This window comes from Impatiens glandulifera, chromosome 1 (assembly GCF_907164915.1).
Source record: "Impatiens glandulifera chromosome 1, dImpGla2.1, whole genome shotgun sequence".
NCBI classification, from domain to species: Eukaryota; Viridiplantae; Streptophyta; class Magnoliopsida; order Ericales; family Balsaminaceae; genus Impatiens; species Impatiens glandulifera.
The window spans coordinates 157,864,485-157,886,722 of record NC_061862.1 but is presented as its reverse complement, the minus strand read 5'-3'; the positions used below and the strand labels follow the sequence as shown (position 1 = coordinate 157,886,722).

The window sequence follows — 22,238 nt, the reverse complement described above, 5'->3', positions numbered from 1 at the left end:
TATTAATATAGGACCACTTTATCATTACCAACCTATGACTTTAAAGCATCCCAAATTATAGTGGTAGGACCCACATAATATTGAAAATACCAAACTACCCCTACCCAACTCAACGACAACTTAATTCTGTGGTCCTAAACTACAAACGTTTGTCTGTCTCTTTCTTACATGTGAAGTCTTTCTCTCTCTCACATGCATTGTTTTTTTTCATAAATCCAAATTAAATTAATTAAATAAAAAAACAATTACCAATATATATATTAATTAAGATCTAATTTTTATTCAAATAATAAATTAAATACAAATTAATGTAACAAATGTTGTATGATAATAAAATGTATTAATCTGAGTTTCCTTTACCTGATAAAGAAAGATGATCACAGCCGTCCATTCTTAGAATGTACCATCTTCCTAAAAACAACTTCCCTATCCAATCCAAACCCATCAATTCTTCTTTCTTCAATCATCTCAGATTTCTCAAACAACTTAATCAACGGTTCCAAACTAAACAAATCATTCGCCGAATACTTATCAGTCCGTTTAGATACCGACACGTGTAAAACACAAATCCCTCCAGGCTTTAACGTCCGTTCGATCTCCGAAACAAATTTCTCAGGATAAAGCGCGTGATCAAACACGTTCGAGAACTCAAACTCAAAATTCTCATCATCGAACGGTTGAGAATGAAAGTCACCTTGAATAACCAAAGGTGGGTAAGGTACTAGATCAATCCCGATTGAATCGGATACTCCGACCCGTTTTAAAGCGGCAACTTCTTGACCGACCCGAGCACCTATGCAGAGAGATTTGGAATTGTTTGAGAGAAGATTTCTTTCTTTCAGACTAGTGAAGAAGAGAGAGAAGACTCGGACTTTGCGATCCCAATCTCGGGTTTTCCATATGGTTCGGAGCTTTGGATTTAGGGTTTTGTTTAGTTGGTGATGGAGGTAAGCGTCGTAGGAGGAGTAACCGGATCGGATTCTTAAGTCGGCGTCACCGCCGGCGGAGACGGCGGCGGCGGGAGGTTTGAGGCGGCGGCGGGAGGTTTGTAGAGTGAGAAAGGCGAGGAGAGAGAAAGAGAAGATTAGAGAGATGAATAAAGGTTTGAAGAGAATGGGTTTCATTTTTGTATGATAGAGAGAGAAACAGAAAAGAAGGTTCAAGAAGGAAGATGAAACTGATTTCAGTTTTGATTCAGTTTCAACTGAATTGAAAAAAGAAATAAAGAGAGAGAGAGAAACAGAAAAAGGAAGGTTTAAGAAGAAGATGAAACTGATTTCAGTTCTGGTTCTTATTCAGTTCCAACTGAATTGAAAGAAAGAAAGAGAGAGAGAAAGAGTTGTAATTTTGTGAAACTTTTTTTTAGTGATAGCAATATATAAAGCTAGAATAATAATAATAATTTATTACACTTGTTAAATTTATTCACTAATTTAAAACAAATAAGTTACTCTATAAAACAAATATGTTAAAAAGTAAAGAAAGATCATTTAGAGAAAAAAATAATAATAAAATATACACATTAAATATTTTTTTATCTAATTAAAATTTTAATTAAATTTGAAAATTATATATTAATAAAATATATAAAACCCAATTTATTTTAAAATAATTGTTAGTTTTAACTTAAAATATTTTTAATATTTAAAATTAAATTAATAATAAATTTAAACTATTTTAAGTAAAAATATATCATAAATATATAATTGAATAGTGATTTATTTATTGTTATTGATTTATAAAAAAATTAAAATAGTTAATATTTAAAAATAAATAATATATATAATATTAATTATTAAATTTTAATGTAAATAAATAAAAAAATAAATAAGCTACCTAGCTAAGGCAAATGAAATAAACTTAATAAAATTAACCATTTAAAGACTTTTTGGAAATAAAAAATTTGGAATTTTTTTTTTCTTTTAAAGAAACGTTTATTATTGTATAAAAGATGTTGTAAAATCAAATAAAAACTAAAACTCTTTTATGAATAAAAATCTTAATTAACTTCAAAACTTAAGTGCAAGTTGGTTTGGTATATGTATTATTTTTATTAAATATTTATTATCATATATTATTTAAATAAAAAATCTAATTAGAAAAAACATATATATATATATATATAATTATAAAGTTATGTAATTTTATCAAAATGATGGATGCATAAAATGAACTCTGTAATTAAACTTTAAAATATTGAGATTCAAATTAATTATGTAGGATTTTAGTTTAAATTTAAGATTAGTTCATTCTTGTTTGAACTAATTAAATTATGTATTTTTAATGTGTTATTTACAGAAAACATTGTGACACATGGCACGTCGTGTTCGAACTTCAAACCTTGTTTGTTACTTAGACACATGTGTTCAAACTTCAAACATTGTTTGTTACTTAAACACATGTGTTATGTTTATTCGTGTCTATTCTTAAATAAATGAGTTTAAATATATAAAACAATATATAGTGTATATATAAATAATATGCTAAAAAAGAGATTTGATATTATTGTAGAAAAATATTATAAGAATATATATTATCATATTATTATAAAGATAACTCAACTAATAAATATTCTTAAGTAATTTAAAATAAATTTGTGTAATCTTTAAATGACCACCTAAATCTAAATAGATATTTATAAATAATTTAAAAAAAATTAAAAAAATCTTATTTTTAAAGATTTTTTCTGCTTTTTTTATAATATTAAAACTAGAGAATATTGTTGTATATTTAAAATAAATACAAAATAGATTAAAAATTTCCAATTAAAAACTATACACCTTTAATATATATATATATATTGCAACAACATCATCAATTTTCTCTTTTTTTCCTCTCTCTAGCATGTTAATGAACTTTCAAAGGATAACTTTTTAAATCTTGTTGAATACATTTTTCTATTTTGAATTGGGATAAAATATAAATTTAGAAGTTTAGGAAAGTTTTTTTTTAATTTATATTTTTTCTAAAATTATTTATTATAACTTTTTTTTTTATATTAAAGATTGCCTTTAATTTATACAATTGTTAAATATTTTAATTTGTTTATCATTTTATATTTTCAATATAATAATATAAAATGACAAAAAAATGTTTAACCTGTGTACATAAATTAAACAATGGTATAAACTAAAGGCAATCTTTAATATAAAAAAAAAAAAGTTATAATAAATAATTTTAGAAAAAATATAAATTAAAAAAAAACTTTCCTAGACTTCTAAATTTGTATTAAGTGAAAAGTTACTAGAGATTTTAATGACAAAATTTAAAAAAAATGTCTAATTTTGATCAAATTTTTTGAATATAGTCTTAAATTTGTTGTTTATCTCATTTTCAATTATTTTACTATTTTTTTTGATTTTTATAACGAAAAGGATTTTATTCAATCTACATTATGGTCTTCCTTTCTTGGTTTTGTATAAGGTAAATACTGAACTTTTAAAAACTATATTTTTTTTATAAATTTATTAATAAAATAGGCTTATAGGATAGTAAAAAAAATATTTTTCTCTCAATATTTTAGTATTTTTTTATTTATAATCTCTTATTTATAATAAAAAAAATAAGTTTTATTTATAATCTCTTATTTATAATAAAAAAAATAAGCTGGTCGATTATATTTAATTCCATATATACTAGATGTTCACACTAGGTGTTCACGATTAAATATCAAAGTTTTTTTTAGAATAAGCTTCAATCAAATTAACTAAAAAAAATTAAATATAAAATTTTGCTAATAATATATATATATATATATATATATATATATATATATATATATATATATATATATATTTTTATGAAATAATTATTATATTACTCCTTATATTTTAACATAAATTTAAGGCTATCAACCTCAAATTTATCCATATATGAATTATTATATTAACTTAGGTTCCTTCCTAACTTTGAAGAGTTGAATATCATAAATTAAAATTTTAAAAAATATGCATAATTTAGTTAAGCTGATTATAGATCTGAAATTGGAAAATGAAATAAGTGTCTCAATTTTAATTGAAAAAATATATTATATATTCCCTTTACAAACTTTTTTTTTTAGCTAATAAAATAATGTACATCAATATAATAATAATAATATAATTTTGTTTCTATTATAAAAAAAAAAATTTACTTATGAACCAATTTATATATAATATTTTTAAACAGAATTTATTTAAAATTATAATATTTAAATATTATTTGGAAAATAAATAAATCGATCAATATATAAATATATATATATATATGAGAGAATAAAAACCAATGAAAAAATTTATATTATTTATTAATTAATTGACATAATTCTCTTGGAAACCGATTCAGGGAAACTTCTCTTTTTCTTCATGCATCCATCCCTAAACCAAACAAGTGGACAACAACTATTAAAAAGAACCATATATATATAAATATATATATATATATATAATTATTTTGTATTGATTTATTTTTCTATATTTAAATAATATTAATAAAGTATATAATTAAATTGAGTATTTTATTTCCAAGATATAACAAACAACTGTAGGTGAAGACTTTAAAAAATATGTATTATGGGAAAATAATTTTAAAATTGAAAAAAAAATGCTATTTTTTTTATAAATATGATAAATTAATTCCAAAAAAGAAGATAATGTGTTAAAATAAGAAGTAGTATATTTTATCGTGTGTAAACCCTTCAACGTCTATAATTGTGAAAGTTATATCTATATGACAAAATTCATTATTCAAACATAATTAAATTAAACTATTAAATAAAAACTACTAAAGTTGAAACTCCAAATAATAATTGAAAGAAAAAAAACACTAAAAACAATTATCTTTCTAAATTAATATATATATATATATATAATCGCATTAAATTTTATAATTTTTTCTTTACAAATACAATTAATTTGTATTTAATATATCACATTATATAATTTAATTATTGAATTTATAAACTAATATTCAATAGTATTGATATATTGTGTGAAATATTATCAAATTAATTTAAATTTAAATATTTTAATTAACTACTTAAAATTCTTATGAAACACTCCTTAATTTGTTAACTTTTGTATGGACAACCACAACTATTCTTGCCACCTTAAATTAGGTTTGAAAAGGGTCATAGTACTTAACTAACACCAAACAATGACCACTAGCCAAAATTAATTAAAAAAAAGAAAGAAAAAGGGAATACAAACAATAATACAATGAGGGGATTATGATGTTGGTCAATAGTAAGTGTTATGTCTGTCAAGTAAGTAAGTAACTGTGTTTTTGATTAAAAACAGATAAAAACACCAACACAGTTCAGGATCATCAACTAAATCTTGTCGAATACATTTTTCTATTTTGAATTGGGATAAAATACAAATTTAGAAGTGTAGGAAAGTTTTTTTATAATTTATATTTTTTCTAAAAATTTTTATTATAATTTTTTTTATATTAAAGATTGCCTCTAATTTATTGTTAAATATTTTAATTTGTTTATCATTTTATATTTTTAATATAATAATATAAAATGGAAAAAAAAATGTTTAACACGTGTATATAAATTAACGGTGTTAGGTGATTTTAACCACAAAATTTAAAAAAATGTCTAATTTTGATAAATTTTTTTGAATATAGTCTTAAATTTGTTGTTAATCTCATTTTCTATTAATTTACTAATTTTTTTTTTAATTTTTTTATAACAAAACCAATTTTATTCAATGTACATTATGGTCTTACTTTCTTGGGTTTTGTATAAGGTAAATACTGAACTTTTAAAAACTATATTTTTTTATAAATTTATTAATAAAAATAGGTATATAGGATAGTAAAAAAAAATAATTTTCTCTCAATATTTTAGTATTTTAATATTTTTTATTTGTAATCTCTTATTTATAATAAAAAAAACCTGGTCCATTATATTTAATCCGATATATATACTAGGAGTTAACGATTAAAATATCAAAGTTTTTTAGAATAAGCTTCAATCAAAAACTACTACAAATAAATTAAATATAAAATTTTGCTAATAATATATATATATATATATATATTTATGAAATAATTATTATACTGCTCCTTATATTTTAACATAAATTTAAGCTATCAAACTCAAATTTATCCATATATGAATTACTATATTAACTTAGATTATATATATATATAGAGGGAATTTGTGAGGGAATAACTTGGCATCACTCTCATTGGTTGAAAAATGTAAAATGGGGAGGAAAGAGAGAAAAAAGAGAAATTATTTGATTTTTTCAACGACGATTATGACAAGTCATTCCCTCACCAAATTCCCTCACCTAATCATTTCTCATATATATATATAGGACTAATATATATATATAATTATTTTGTATTGATTTATTTTTCTATATTTAAATAATATTAATAAAGTATATAATTAAATTGAGTATTTTATTTTCAAGATATACATTTTTAAAACAAACAAACTAGGGTTGAAGACTTTAAAAAATATGTATTAGGGGAAAATAATTTTAAAATCGAAAAAGATGCTATTTTTTTATAAATATGATAAATTAATTCTAAAAAAGAAGATAATATGTTAAAATAAGAAGAAGTTTCATTCGTGTGTGTGCAAACCTATAATTGTGAAAATTATATCTTTATATGACAAAATTCAAAATTCAAACATAATTAAATAAAATCATTAAATAAAAATTACTAAAATTGAAACTCTAAATAATAATTGGCAAGAAAAAAAAACACTAAAAACAATTATCTTTCTAAATTAATATATATATATAATCGTATTAGATTTTATAATTTTTTCTTTACAAATACAATAAATTTGTATTTAATATATCAAATTATATAATTTAATTATTGAATTTATAAACTAATATTCAATAGTATTGATATATTGTGTGAAATATTATCAAATTAATTTAAATTTAAATATTTTAACTAACTACTTAAAATTCTTATGAAACACTCCTTAATTTGTTAACTTTTATAAATTATATATATAAAAATATATATCCTTGATTTGTATGGATTGGAGGGACAACCACAACCAGTACTTAACTAACACCAAACAATGACCAATAGCCAAAATTAATTAAAAAAAAAAGGAAAGAAAAAGGGAATACAAACAATAATACAACGAGGGGATTATGATGTTGGTCAATAGTAAGTGTTATGTCTGTCAAGTAAGTAAGTATGTTTTGATTAAAAACAGATAAAAACACGAACACAGTTCAAGGATCATCAACTAAAACAGAATCCCCATCCATTCCAAACAACTAACCCAAATTAAAAAAAGAAAGAAAAAGAAACCTTACACAGAAGAAACACCCGACCAGACCACACCACCACCACCACCTCTTATACAAAGTAAAGACACCAATCTTCAACAAGCCGCCGCAGAATCTTCTGCCCCAACAAAACCGGGCAGTAGCCATCCCATCTTCTTCGCCCGACCCAAATACAAATCATACTTCTCCCTAGCATTCGGTATATCCAAAGCCAAATCGTCGATCCCATCCTTGATCCTACTGAACCCCTTGGTCATCTGGTTAGTTGTAATCAGCCCTTCCCCGAAGCAAACCTCCAACAAATCAAGCATCCCGTCGTTCTTCTTCTCCATAGCCATAACCAATCCTTTCTTCACCACCTCGTGGTTGAAAAACGGCATCCCCAGATCCCTAATACACCTACACGCCTCCTTCACCACTCCCCCGCTCTCGTACTCTTCCAAAAGCTTCTGGATCTTATCCTTCGCGTCCTCAACCGCCCAACCCGTACCCCCTCCCCAACACCTCAACAGCCTCTCCCCTGCATGTCGGGCTGATATCAGGCTACGAGCCATCCCAACCGTCTCCCCGTTCTGAGGAGGCACCCGATTCCCTATCTCCTCTAGGTTCAGGGGCACCAGAACGTCGTCGATCACTGCCCTCGCTAAGAACAGGGCCAGCTCGTTCGACGCGTCTAGAATGTCCAGGGCAGTGTCCTCTGCCGATTCCAGAAGCATCACAAATCCGTTCACGATGTCTTCCGACGAGAATATCTCGATGTGGAGAGCCGATAGTAACACCGACGCCATTTCCTTCTCCCGGTTCTTCCTGTCCATTGCCAGCGTGATCAGCTTTTTCAGGAAGACCGGATTCAATTCCGGAGCCGCTAGATCCTCCAGGCTACGTATGAGTTCAGGGATGTCGTCAGACAGAAAATACTCATGGATTATTGCCACTGCTTCTTCTTTGTAACATCTCACCTTCTCATCGTCCTCGTCTATGTTTTTGTCTTCTTCTATTAACGACATCCCACTGCTGTTGTCGAGCCAGCCCTCGGAGATGGCTCGCGGAACCAACGAACGAAACGTGGCTTTTGCCGAGGGGATGTCGAGTGCGAGATCGTCGAGGCTCTCCGACAAACGAGCGAATCCTTTCACCATTTGACTAGAGCTTATAAACCCTTCCTCCGACGCTTCCTTAAGTAACTTCATTATAAGATGTTCTGAGGCTTGAGTCTCCATTCCAAGAATCAACGCCCTCTTCACAACCTCATGATGGAAGAAAGGAACATCAAGCTCCCGTATACACCTACAAGCCTCGACCGTGTTTCCGCTCTCCACGTACTCCCTAAGCAAATCGGTTATTTTTCGTTTCGCTTCCTCGACCGTCGTTCGAGTACTTCCTCCCCATCGTTTTTCGACAAGCTCCGCGTGATGTGGGGCCGACAGGTAACTTTTCTCAGCCGTTTGGATGGCTTGGAAGCCCTTGGAAGTTGCCGGAAGGAGTTTCTTGGCCTTAGTGAGAAAAACGGGAGGGAGGATATCGTCTACAACAGCACGTGCGAGAAATAACGCTATTATGTCGACCGCATCTAAAATGTCGACGGCAAGATCATCTGCAGACTCTAGAAGCATGATAAAACCCTGGCTGATTTGAGTTGAGCTGATAATATCTGCATACAGAGCAGATAGGAGGACTGAAGTCATTTCTTTCTCTTTATCGTGTCTGTCCATAGCCATGGAAACAAGCCTTTTCACAAAGTAAGGAAGATATTGACGAGATCCTAGCTCTCGGAGATCAGATGCTGCCATGTCCACGTCACAGGTCCCGAAATACTCCTCGATAATGGAGGCAACTGTTTTCTTGTACTCATCTAGTGGATCACACATAGTTGAACCAACAAGCTCATACGGTTCCTTCATTCAGTCAACAAGCAATTCCCCAAACAAAACAAAAAAACAAGCTAATTTTAGGATCAATCTAATAAACCGAAAAGAAAAGGACGAGTAACAGAATTGCCAATTACCTCACCACTATCATAGTTTGGATCATTTCTGTCGAGATGAGGTTCACCATCGGTATCAATAAGCTTCCCCCATGTGCCCTTTCCACCAGCCCCATCTATTATCAATCAAGAACATTAAACAATGACTACATATAAATACCCTAATGTTCCCTCACATTCATGCAAACACTACATTTTATCTAGTCCTATATCTCAAACAAACCATATAATAATACACTAAATATGTTACATTCATCGTGGAGCGATAAATACATCACTAATCATTTGTCTTTTTTCTAGAATGATTCAGTAAATGAGAGACAACAATGAAAGGTAAGAGCAATATAAACTACTATAATTAATGGAAACTAAGACATATCTGATACAGGTATCTACAACCTAGTCCTCCTAAATGTAATCAAAGAATATCCATGAATAGCTTTTTTGTCTGAGAAAAATTGCCATAACAGTGATAAAACTCTCACAAAGTCTGCAGTTGACGTTTCTTGTAAGCATTTTCTGGGAAAAGACAAGCACGAGAGAGCCTTAAGCAACAAGTATAAACTAGCCATGTTTACTTAGTCTAATGTAGAGTAAATTGGCTTCTTTCCATTCTTCAACCAGAATACATATCAGGATTAAGTACCAAAATACTTTCTGGATTTGGCTCAGTAAAACGCAAAGTGTGTTAACAATCTTTTGCGAATTGGGTATTTGAAGTCAGAATTGTCTACAAATTCAAGTCAAATTATGGGTGTCTATCTTCTTATCTTTTCTTTTTTTCTATATACCAGAAGGCTAGCACGACCCCCACTTCAACCAACTTAAGGTGTTCTTAGTAAGAATCGAACCTGAGAAACTATTTCCACTTGATCTAACCTAGTGGTAGTGGGTTATCTATCTATTGAAACACATGTAACAAAAACAACACACATCAAAATTACTATAAAGTTCATAAGCATATAACATACTTTCTTATGTATACACATCCTAAATCAAAACTTACCCAGATCAAATTCACTTAAAAAAAAAGTAGCCCCAAGAAATGTGCAACAGAGAAGCCTAAAATAGATTCACCAGCATAAACTTCCAAAACAGCTAAGTTAGACTTAATCCATTCAATCTATTCAAGAAAACACAAAAACCTTAATCAATAACTATATACTAGTGATGTTTACTTAGCCCAATATGTCTATCTATTATGAAGTCATACTAAACAATGGATCTCTAGCTTTAATGATCTAAAACACATAAGAACCAACATACCCTTCTTCATTCGTACAACTTTGCCTGAATGTGTACGTTTATAGTTTTTCGAAGCAACACCACCAGTTGTAGATTTACCCCCACCACCACCACCACCACCCGTTGCTTTAACATAGTGTTCCATGAGCAAAGAAGAAGGCGATTTAGGCGAAGAAGACAATACTTCCGCATTCTGGGTAGCTATTTTCATCATTTCCCTCTGTCCTTCAGTCAAAAAACCCTCAGACGACGCCATCTAAACTCCCCAAATCCTGAAAAAAATCAATTAACAAATTCAATTTCTCAGTCTAATCTAAACAATTTCATGACAAACCCACATCATAACTTCATCAATCATCACCTCTCACAGCAATAAAGTTCCAAAAGATTCTTCCGACAAAACTCCGTTAGTCTCGGCTCGGATCTCGAGCCAAGACAGCAGAAACCAAGGCCGGATCTCCTAACAGATCGATCGAGTGAGAATTTGATGAATTCAATCGATCGAACTATTTCACACGATTGTATGTATAGTAATGGATTCACGAAACCGCAAAAAGGATTAGATGATGTAAATGGATTGGAACGAAATATAGTATTTATATGGAGGCTACGGTTTTCTGGACACGTCATTGGTTCTAAACTATACCCCCCACGTGGCCTTTTCTTCTAATGTCCGGTTCCAATACTTATTGGGCCTCTTATCGGGTTACACAAAGGAGGACCCGTTAGGGTTTACAGCCCATTCTCAAATTACTAAAATGCCCTTCTTTTAATTAATTAGGATAAGATTCTGGATAAGCACTAAATTATTTTATATCAAATAAGTTTAGTAAATAAATTCATCTGTTGTAAATTATATCCAAAATCTATTGATAAATAGATATTGGATGCTGAGTCATAAATGTATTAACTTCTTAAATTAAAAAATTTTAATTTATAATTTTAGTGATAAATCTATTTTTGATAAATGGGTATGGACAATAGTATAACTATTTAAATGTTATTGGGTTTTCACACTCACTACATAAACTATGTGAACATCTTTTGGTAAAAAAAAATATAAAATTAATTCGGCCTCAAATTCATTTCATCGTAACATTCTTTCAACTTAAGGTGTTTTTAGTAAAAATTAAACCTTCCAAAATTAGATTTACTAAGTCTACAAATTAATAGACAAATGGGCTCTTTGTTTATCCATTAATTGAAACATGCAAAACAAAAACAACATATATCAAATAAACTAAAAAGCTTTTTATTATTTTTTTTAGAACACTGGGTTTCGCTTCTCTTTCGGAGGACGATTAATGCCCGCGGTTAAACACATAACCTGCAAACCCAGGTTCGAACCAGGACCTCCATGGAGACTCGGGATGTCATCTTTTTTGTCGCTATGCTAGAAGAGAGGGAATGACTAGAAAGTTAATAAGCACCGAAAATCAAAACCTAAAAATATTAAATTCACTTTAAAAAAAAAAAGTTAAACAGACAATCCCCAGAAAACCATATAATTGTTAAACCTATGATTAAATAAATTCATCATCCCAGATTGAAATCACTCATCTTCCAAAAACAGCTGAGTTAGATTTGAGCCATATAATCTAATTCAAGAACACAAACTTTGGGAATTGAAAAACTTAAACCATATTAGGCCTCTGAGGGAGTAAGAGATTATAAAACTTATCATGTAAAAAGAAGTGTTTTCCCTTGTTGTCGACTGCCTTCTTCCAGCCGCACCATCCACCATTTACAATCTTCTTGAGATCGTCGTTGCCAGTGTAATGAGGATCGAGTATAAGAAAGGCACAATCTCCACTCACGTCGTTGTAATCTACTCCTAGAAGTGTATATGCAAGAACTCCACCACCTGCATGTAGAAAATAATGTTTCTTGGATTTAAATAACAATTTTAAGTTAAACAGACAAAATAAGGTGCAAAATTACTACATTATTTTGATTTAATAGCCAGATGCAATTATTTCTTGATCGGGAATCAAGAATCACCAAGACCGAAAGTCTAAATTAAGATTTCGAGTTTGATGACATATTCAAACTGGAATTGTCTTGAAACTTCATAAAAATATTATGTTACTAATTCAACGTGGTTTCATAGTTGAGTTGTTTGAATAAAGTATTTGACCAGTTTTAGAAACGTGCTAATTTGAAAATATCTTGGAAAGTTTTGATCCTCAAATTGAAGATCAAAACATTCTCGGTTCTCCTACTTATCTGAATTTCAGATGCTAATTTCAATTTCAAACTTTCATTTTGTGGAAGAAAAGCTCGAGATTAGACTAGTGGACTGTGTTTATGTTTCCCTAAAAAATTACTTGATGTAAGCATTTTACAAATTTTGAACTTAAATAAATATAACTCCCAAGTTTGAATATCTGGACAAACTTGAAGTCTTGACAGGCCAATTGAAGAAAACTAGGATGGTTTGCCTTATATGGCTGTTTTGTTATTTAAAAAAAAAGTTACGATAAAGAAATATTACTAGTTTCCAAATAGGCTTCTTAGTTTTTTATGTATTGGAGAAATTTTATAAGAAATCAACCAATTTTTTTATAGCCACATTTTAGACAGCAGCGGTCAGAAAGATCTAACTAGAAACCAAAGCAACATTTGAGGACCAGATGCTTAAGAGTTAAGAGTTAAGACAAGGGTAAAATGAAGTCAAGGAAATCAGTGTGCACTTATCATCTTGAGCATGTGGCCGTTAATAGGTATAGATAGTTATACTGACCTATCATAACCGGTGTTCCCTGGTTCTCAAAATGAAGAGCCAACTCACGACACTTCTCAGGAAGCTCTGAACCAGATCTGACATTCATGACTTTGCAACTCACCTAATCAATCCAACAACTTAATCAATCAGCTGTAGATAATAATTTGCAAGAATAACTATGCGAATCTAAGAAATATACATCAAGAAGTTTGTCCAACACAAAGCTCAACTCAATGGCACCAATCCATTCACGCGATCCAGTAAATGAAGATTCCTTGTCTCCAATCTCTACAAGTGTCTGTTGTATTTCTCTGGAGATAAGACAAAGAACACACATTTTTTCAAGAAGAAAAAGGAAATTAACAACAAGATATATCTCTTGACAAATAGTTATTCAAGACATGAATAAAGAAGATAATGATGGATGCCATTTATGTACCTGTGTGAAGGAACATCAACAGAGGTGTAATGTTGCAGCTTGAACCATGAGATTATAGTTTGCAGAGATCGGTATGCACATCCCCAACCCTACAAAATGAAGATTTGGGGAGAAATAATATATACGATATTCTAGTACACTTTGTTCATATAAGAGGAAAAGCAGGGAGTTTGTTATGAAGTAGCAGAATGGATAGGGTGTTATTTAAAAAAAAGATTGGTAACAAGCATTTTTTGTGAAAGACTTCACAAGAAAACAAATTCAGTACCGAGTCATCAATTCCGTCTTGAAGGTAATGGTGGTAGTCATAAGAACCTTGAACTAGTGAGACCAGTCCTCCAGAAACTGCATTGTGTATTCGAGTCATTTTGAGCATAATTATAAGAAGCAACAGAAAATATACAAAAGATAACTAAGAATCCTCGCACTAACCACCACTGGCTGGAATGCCGAGATGTACATCCTTCAGCAAAGATGGACCTACATCACCATGAGATTCATACATTATTAACTTAAAAGAATTTAGGATGGATAGAGTATACACTTTGGAGCTTGAGATAATTAAGTAGCTTTTTCATAATTCAAGAAGCCACATTAAAAGGTTATGAAGAGAATACCTTTATAATAGGGAGTAATTACAAGTAAAAGACTTTAGATTATTTTTTTTCAATATATTAAGTTTTTAATTGAAGGACATGTTTGAATATAGGTTATATATGGCACGCATTGCATGTCATGTTACTAGTTATAATAACACGTACCCTTTCGTACTGAGTTGTTTCTCGCATTATCTTTGGCAGCAGATAAATTTACAGCGTTGACAAATCTTAGAAGAGGCCGATCAAATGGTAATCCCAGTCTCAAATGCATGGATTTTCTCACTTCAACTGCAAAAGTAATTTTCTCAATTGGTCACATCACTCTGAATGATAAACAGGGTAGCACCAACAAAAAAATAACAAACAAGGCAAGGCACCTAGATCTTTTTTTTTTTAAGATCAACTTTTGAAATCGAGAGTGGAACGCAAGAAACGTGACAAGTATTGTGAGACAAGTTTATTCATACATATAGATACATTGCTTTGTTAAATCCTTACAACATCTTCATTTTTGGCATGTGCAAAATTTTAGAAATAAAATCATGACTGCCTTGTCTCCAAGAGTACTAAAAAATCTATGGTGAAAGTAAGGTTATACTCTTCTAGCAACTAAAAGAAGTCGAATGATTTGTTTTACCATAGTAAGTAATAACTATAATGTAGCCTTAGTTTGATGAAAAATACAGATGTCATTTGAAGTATGTGATTTGTATTTCATAAAATTGATAAATTGGAGAATGCTATCTTCCTTACCTTGCTTCATTTCTGTCTCTCCATAACTGAGGTCGTAGATAACAGTAATTGGGTGAAGAAATCCGGGAGGACAGAAGTGATATGGATGCAGCTGCAAGGAGGGAAAAAATAGAAACCTCAGTAAGCCAAGCGTGGCAAGTGTAAAAAAATCTTGAGTAAGAAATTGCTTAGCAAAATTTGTGACTTCAATAATTTTCTTGCAGATAAACTATATCTCTAATTGAAGAGAAAGGGGGAAATCAAAAAAAAATATGAAACGTAATGATTATAATTTCATTAAAATGCAACAGTTGAGATGATAACAACTTCTATCACATTTATTCAATTTCTAGATCTACAATTAGTCTCTATAGCTATGAGGATCCAGTATTTTTTTGGGAGAAAAAGATCCAGTATTTTTTATCTAAGAGATAATAGGGTACACCAATTTGTCTCAAGAAAAATCATTATGTAAACATCACCTGATTTCCCACAACCATTTTACTCAAGAAAATGACATAGTACCATCACAAACTGAAGAGTCAATGGAACATGAGGTTTACCATCTAAGAACAGGGGCCTTATGTAGCCAATGGTAATTTGGGATTTAATCCAAAATCACCTTTATGAAATGATTAATCTCCAAATTTGATTATTATGAAATCTACAATCCAAAATCATATAATAAGTTATAACGAATATGGCTGACCCAATAGCAGATTCCGCAGCTGCCACCGTTGGAACGGCGATGAAGAATCAAATTTTCACTATATTTATTCTTTTTTCTACTTCTTCTTCCAAGTGCAGGATAGCCCCAAGGGGTTGTGGGTTTTTTTCTACCAATTGGGGCCAGAAGAAGAGTGCTGAGCTATCTCAAAGTAAAGCTCTCTAGATTAGCTATAGGTAAAGTTCTCCTAGAGCCAAAGACACGGACTCCTCCAGAAACCAGCTCCATTCTGGTTTGCACTAAAGTGCCGTAAGTAGGCTAGTTGGATTGCTGAGTTCTTCAGCGGCTTTCAGGACTTGGACATTTTTTATTTTTTAAATGAAAAATTCATTAAAACATAGCCAAACGTGAACGACAAATCGACTATGATAGAAATCTGGTCCGTAAGTACAAGGTATGACATGTGTAGTCATGAGTTTGAAAAAAACATTTCTGGGAACAAGATAATCTAGGTGGAGGGTCCCCGTAAGTAAGACATCAGGGGTAAGGCGAAACTCAAGTTCGTTTCCTTCCCCTAGCATGATAGTTAATCCCAGAAGAGATGTGTTGTTACAGTTTCGATTTCTCCTTCTTCTTTGATTTGGTAATCTCCACATTGTTTCGTTCCTTTATGGCATTACATTTTTAATATTTGAACATTAAAAATTACATCACAAGTCACATGATCCATAATTCCCCCCCTCTTAACAAATAGGCCCTAGGGTATTTTGATATTGAGGAGGAAATAGTGAAGCAACAAGACACATAGGTATAAGAGGGATACACTTTTGGGGGAAAGATGTTTCTTTTCATATCACAAGTGATGTAGATTATGTCAAACATACACAATCTACACCAATGTAACCACGTGCATGTATGTTCTGTTCCCAATACACATTCTTCTTTACCTCAGTTAAAAACCGGAGATGAAGGATACATGTGAGACAAGTAACTAACCTGTGGATGTTGCAACGAGAGATTCGGCAACAATTTGTTCTTCATGCTATGCAACTGGTCAACTAATCCAGGAATTATCAAATCTGAAACTGCATTAGTAAGTGAAAGATCCTTTGCTGCATAACAGATCACCGCCAACTTATACTCCACAACCAATAGTCTGGCTCTACCAGGAGCTGAAAGAAAATATTTTTGTTATCAACAAAGTTTACAAGAACTCCAATCAATGAGAGACCAAGTTACTGGAAGCACGTGAAGCAACGAATCAATACATGGGAAATAACCAGCAATAGGAGCAGTAGATTTTGAAGCAATATCTGATCCATTAAGCAAAACATTGACTTGGATCTTATCTGCATACTAAACAAAAAGATCATTCCAATAACTATTGCAGAATCAAATAAACCATGGAACAAGGTCATAACTAGAAATCTAGAATGAAAAACATAAGTCTCGTTGGTTATACCTCCTCTACAGAAGAAAATGACATTTGATCTCTATTTTTGGTTGAAAAATACGAACATAAAGGAGTCTTTGCATCACTTGAATTCAATTCCACTCCACGGAGTGCAACAGGCTTAGGTACTTGGGTTGATTCTTCATTCAAAGATTCAATCACGAATGTAATTCTTTCACTTCTAAGAGTATCAGCAATGGCATCGGTTGCTCGAAAGAACGATTCATCTACATCTGAAAATCAATAATAAGGTCAATTATATTTACAAAATTGTAAGAAATTCATATAATGCAGAATTAAACGCACCTTTAGGATTATCTATAGAACAATAAACAGGCAACTTAATCGGAAGCTCACAACTAAGTAAACAACCAGTCTCCCATATATACTTTTCAGGCTGATTTTCATGAACAACATCAGCAACAGACTCCAATCTAGCCAAATCTCCACTAATTGAAACATAATATCGAACAGTTCCTTCATTCAAATCCGCAACCGCTCCAATCAAATCACGATCTGCACAAGCTAGCAACTTTCTAAGTTCATGAGTCGCGCTAACAGCTTCGCCAGCGTATTTCTCTGATTCTGAACCGTTTTCAACGACAATTAAAGCTCCGATCACTTCAAAACCTCTTGGAAGTAGTGTTCTGATATCATCTGCTCATGCATTGGCAATTTGAACGAATTAAGCGCGCATCAGCAATGTTAAATGATAGTTGGAAGATGACCAAGTTTACCCGACTCTTTAGAGAAATCCGGTGAGAGTGGAGTTGAAGCTAGTTTGTGGGTGCAATGGATCGTGGAGACGATTGTGAGATGAGGAAAGAAGGGAGAGCCGATCAACCAGAGAAGGTTAGGTTGATTCCTTGGAAATTGAAGTTTGCGGCATAGAATTCGAATGCACGTTGTTGAATTATCGGTGATAGACATAGTTTTGAGAGATCGCCGGCGGTCTTGATCAGATCTTCTTCTTTGCTACGGCAGTCTTCTCACGGTAAGCGCGGCGCCGGCGTGGTTGGTTTTGTGTAGAATAATATTTGGTCATGCCCTTTAACTATTATCACTTGTATATATGTGACCTTGAACTTTATTTTCACCAATTTCTTTCTTTTTGGTAATCCACACTTTTCATCTATTAAAATGCTTAAAAATATATATATTTAAATAGAAAATGATATTATAATAATTTAACAAATAACAAAAACAAATAAATTACTTTAAAAATAAAAAAAAAATTGGAAAAAACCCGTCAGCCTGAATTGGAGTTTTTGAAGAGAAAAAAATAATAATTATTCATGATTTTGAGGAGATAATAATTATTTTTAATAAAAAAAAGTTAAAGAGTAATAATGCCTTATTCGTTCCAGGTTATTTAAATAACTTGAAAAAATAAAATAATGATTATGAGTGATGATTTTAAAGAAATGATGATATTTTTTTGGTAAAAAGACTTTAAGGGTATTCATATATATAAATAAACTAAATAATATTAATTTAAAATATATGGTATTTTAGTATTTTGGTTAAAAATTAATTGATTTGATGGATGAGAGAATGAGTGATGTGATAATTGATTTTGTTGTATTATTTGAAAAACCCAAATAGAGGCTTGATATATATAAATGAAATAAAAAAAAATAATTTAAAATAAAAAGTATTTTAGTATTTTGGTTATTTAAATGAGTGATTTGATTATTGAGAAGTAATTGATTAAAAATTTAATTTTGTTTTGATTATTTAAAAAAAAAAAAGAACCTAGCCATAAGTCATCTCCGTATTTTACCATATACGTGGGTTCGGTCTATGGCTAGATCGATCGGTTTCGGGTAAAATATGAAGAACTAGAAGATGGAACCTCTTTTAAGCACCTACACCTAATGGCTTAAGCCGCTGTTCACATTTCCTCGCTGGGCCTTAGAGCTTAAATCACTAAAGTCTTGTTCGATTATGGTTTTTTTTTTAAATCAAGAGAAAGATAAATTTAATGATAAGTGATGATTTTGAGGAGGTAATGATTATTTTTGGTAAAAAAGACTTAAAAGGTATTGATATATATAAATAAAATATAAAATAATAATTTAAATTAAAGGGTATTTTAGTATTTTGGTTAATGAAATAAGTGATATGATTTATTGGAAAATTGATTTGGATTAGTTTTTTTTTTTAAACCCAAAAAGAACAATGCCTAAGTAACTCACCAGCTTAGATAATAATGGTAAGGATCGTACAAGAATTGCGTTTATCATTTCGTTTCGTTTTATTTCTAGAATTTTTTTTATTTGTATTCTCGTTTTGTTTATTTTCGAAAAATCTTCGAAGGGTAAAATTTATACTATATTATCTAAAATATAAAAATTCTATGCTGAAATAATATATATAAAAAATTATATAGTATATATTGAAAAATCATATAATTAAAAAAAATTAAAAATTTTATAAAGTATAAAATTTAATAAATATATTAGTGATATTATATATTTAATTATATTTTTTAAATAACGAACCAAGAAAAAAAAAATAAAAAAATATCAAAATTCACTCAACAATTCGAATATAATAGAAAATAATACAGATTATATCATTCTTATCCATCCTCGATTACAACGATTAAAATGTGGTCCTAATCACTCATTAATGTGGTCCTTGTCTTTTGGTATTTTATCCCATAATTTGTTCTTATTTTTGTAATGATATTTTATAGAAAAAATAATAATTTTGTTAAAAAAATATGCTCACACTAAACTAGGTTTAATTACTACCAACCATAATGGGATTGATTATTGAATTTGCTTTTAAATATTTTTTTAAGTTATGATATCACTTATGAATTTAATTATTTAAATTAACTTATTTATAATTTTAATACAAAAAATATCTATACCCATAAAAATATGAATTATTATGTATGATTTAATTTTAAAAACTTTAAAAAATAATCTCAAATAGAAACATTAAAATAATGAAAAAAAACATGAAAATATTAATTAAATGATAATTTTAATAGATAAAAAGAGTAATTAAATGGATCGATATAATACTTAGATTTTAAGTAAAGAATATAAAAAAAAACTCAAATATCACACTCTTATGCCAATCCAAACAAAATTAATTTTTTAATTTATCACTTTGGAATACATCATTCATTTTATTAACCAAAATGTTAAAATACCCTATATTTTAAATTATTATTTTTTATTTTATTTTATTTTATTTATATATATATAAATAGCCTTTAAGTATTTTTACAAAAAAATAATCATCTTCTTAAAATTATTGACAATCATTATTTTTCCTCTATGTAAGTTAAAATTTTTTTTTTTTTAATCTGAACAAGATCTTAGAGTTTGTTTGGTTGGATTATTTAAATAATTAAACTTCATTTCATCATTCATCAAATCCTACAATTCATTAATCAAAGATTCAAAATATGAAAATAATCTTTATTTAAATTATTAAAATTTTATTTTATTAAAAAAAATCACTGAATCTTCGAAATTATCAATAATTATTACTTTAAAAAAAATCAAAATCCCTTAGGCCTCGTTTGATCTTTGGGTTTTTGGAATAAAACCAGGTTTTATCCCAAAACCCAACAATCCCATCATCAATCAAATCAACACTTTTATTAATTAAAATACTCATATTACCCTTATTTAAATATTTTATTTTATATTTATAAATATATATATATATATATTATTTTATTACATTATAAAATTTATTTTCATATAAATTAAATTAATAAATTATTTTATTTTAAAAAATTATATTAAATATAAATAAATTTAAAATATAAATAAAATTATAACATTCTATATCATCTAATATACCATTTAAATTTTAAATAGTGTAAATAAATAATTATGTTAGAAAATAAAGTGACATATATTTAAATAAAAATATTTATAACATTAATTTTATGTAAAAAAATTATATTAATTATATTAAATAAAAATAAATATACAATATAAATAAAATTATAATCTATTATTATTTTATGTAATATTTGAATTATAATAGTAGTTATTTATAAGTATTTATAAAAAAATTATTTATATATTAATAAAAGTTAATATTAATATATATATATATAGTTTTTAATATTTATTTTATTATATTTAAAATTTTATTTAATATAATATTATTTTATTATATATATAGAGGGAGAGGAAGAGAGAGGAAGAGAGAGGAAGAGAGGAAGAGAGGGAGAGAGGGAGAGAGGGAGAGAGGGAGAGAGGGAGAGAGAGGGAGAGAGAGAGAGGGAGGGGTATAATAGGAATAAAATTAAAAAACCTTAGTTTTTTATCATTTTCATCACACAAGGGTTATTTGGAAAAAACCCAGGATTTACCAAATAACCATACATCAAAGGAGTCCTTAATCAAATTTGTTGAGTCCCGTTTGATTTAACTTATTCACAAAACATATTAGTTAAAAAATAAATAAAACTAGTAGACTAGCACTGTAACTAAAAACAAACAAGTCACTAGAGTATCATGATGATCTGAATGGAATTGAGAGTGACGGGTGAGAATTGCGGATTACAATTTGTTCTTCAAATGTGCAAACCGCAGTCAAAAGGAGAAGATCAAAGTACTCGATTAGGCCTTGTTTGGATTCGACCATAACATCTTTTTCATCTCATCGATTTACACATTCTGCCAAGAAAGTTACTTTCCCATGCTTTTTACAAATAACTTTTCATAGAAAATATCTTATCCTTCTTAATTCAACATAAGTATCTCAATTTTTACAAGATATTCAAATAGAACTTTATGTTTATCATTGTTCAAATCTGTGACACACAGTTTCTAAATTGTTCAACTATAATCCGATTGAAATGTTTGAAAGGAACCATTGAATTTGACTTAAAGAGAGGCATAAGTAATGAAGTGATGTTAGTTGGCTTTGAAAATTAATTTATTTTAATTAAATCTATATAGCCCAATTCAAACAAGCTCTAATGATCCATCTTCTAACTTAGTGAGTGGATATCACTGGACTCCTTAAAGTAAAGTCTGGTTCAACTCTTCAGGTAATGAGTTTCACTTATTTAATTAATTTGTTAGATGTGTTTACGAGTTATATGATTATCTGGCAAAAATTAGTTGTATTTTAGAGAAAAACCAACCTTT

The 22,238-nt window shown here is 29.4% G+C and overlaps 3 protein-coding genes across 3 annotated transcripts; all 3 read right to left on the bottom strand.

The window, feature by feature from the left end:
- Positions 1-228: 228 nt before the first annotated feature.
- LOC124918351 lies at positions 229-1,319 on the bottom strand. The gene has a single exon (XM_047458527.1). The coding sequence runs from the start codon at positions 1,122-1,124 to the stop codon at positions 378-380; it is 747 nt and encodes a 248-aa protein (XP_047314483.1). The 5' UTR covers positions 1,125-1,319; the 3' UTR covers positions 229-377.
- A 5,825-nt stretch (positions 1,320-7,144) lies between these two features.
- LOC124920414 (MA3 DOMAIN-CONTAINING TRANSLATION REGULATORY FACTOR 1-like) lies at positions 7,145-11,062 on the bottom strand. The gene is made up of 4 exons (XM_047460903.1): positions 10,850-11,062; positions 10,510-10,760; positions 9,265-9,359; positions 7,145-9,154 (listed from the first exon to the last, which is right to left on the bottom strand). The coding sequence occupies exons 2-4, from the start codon at positions 10,742-10,744 to the stop codon at positions 7,355-7,357; spliced, it is 2,130 nt and encodes a 709-aa protein (XP_047316859.1). The 5' UTR covers positions 10,745-10,760; positions 10,850-11,062; the 3' UTR covers positions 7,145-7,354.
- Positions 11,063-11,926: 864 nt separating this feature from the next.
- LOC124918342 (probable Ufm1-specific protease) lies at positions 11,927-18,124 on the bottom strand. Its single transcript, XM_047458523.1, has 13 exons — positions 17,841-18,124; positions 17,410-17,760; positions 17,113-17,336; positions 16,919-17,006; positions 16,647-16,822; positions 15,005-15,095; positions 14,414-14,539; positions 14,085-14,132; positions 13,921-13,997; positions 13,653-13,741; positions 13,413-13,524; positions 13,232-13,334; positions 11,927-12,352 (listed from the first exon to the last, which is right to left on the bottom strand). Exons 1-13 carry the CDS (start codon positions 18,031-18,033, stop codon positions 12,123-12,125), a joined length of 1,908 nt encoding a protein of 635 aa, XP_047314479.1. The 5' UTR covers positions 18,034-18,124; the 3' UTR covers positions 11,927-12,122.
- Positions 18,125-22,238: the final 4,114 nt, after the last annotated feature.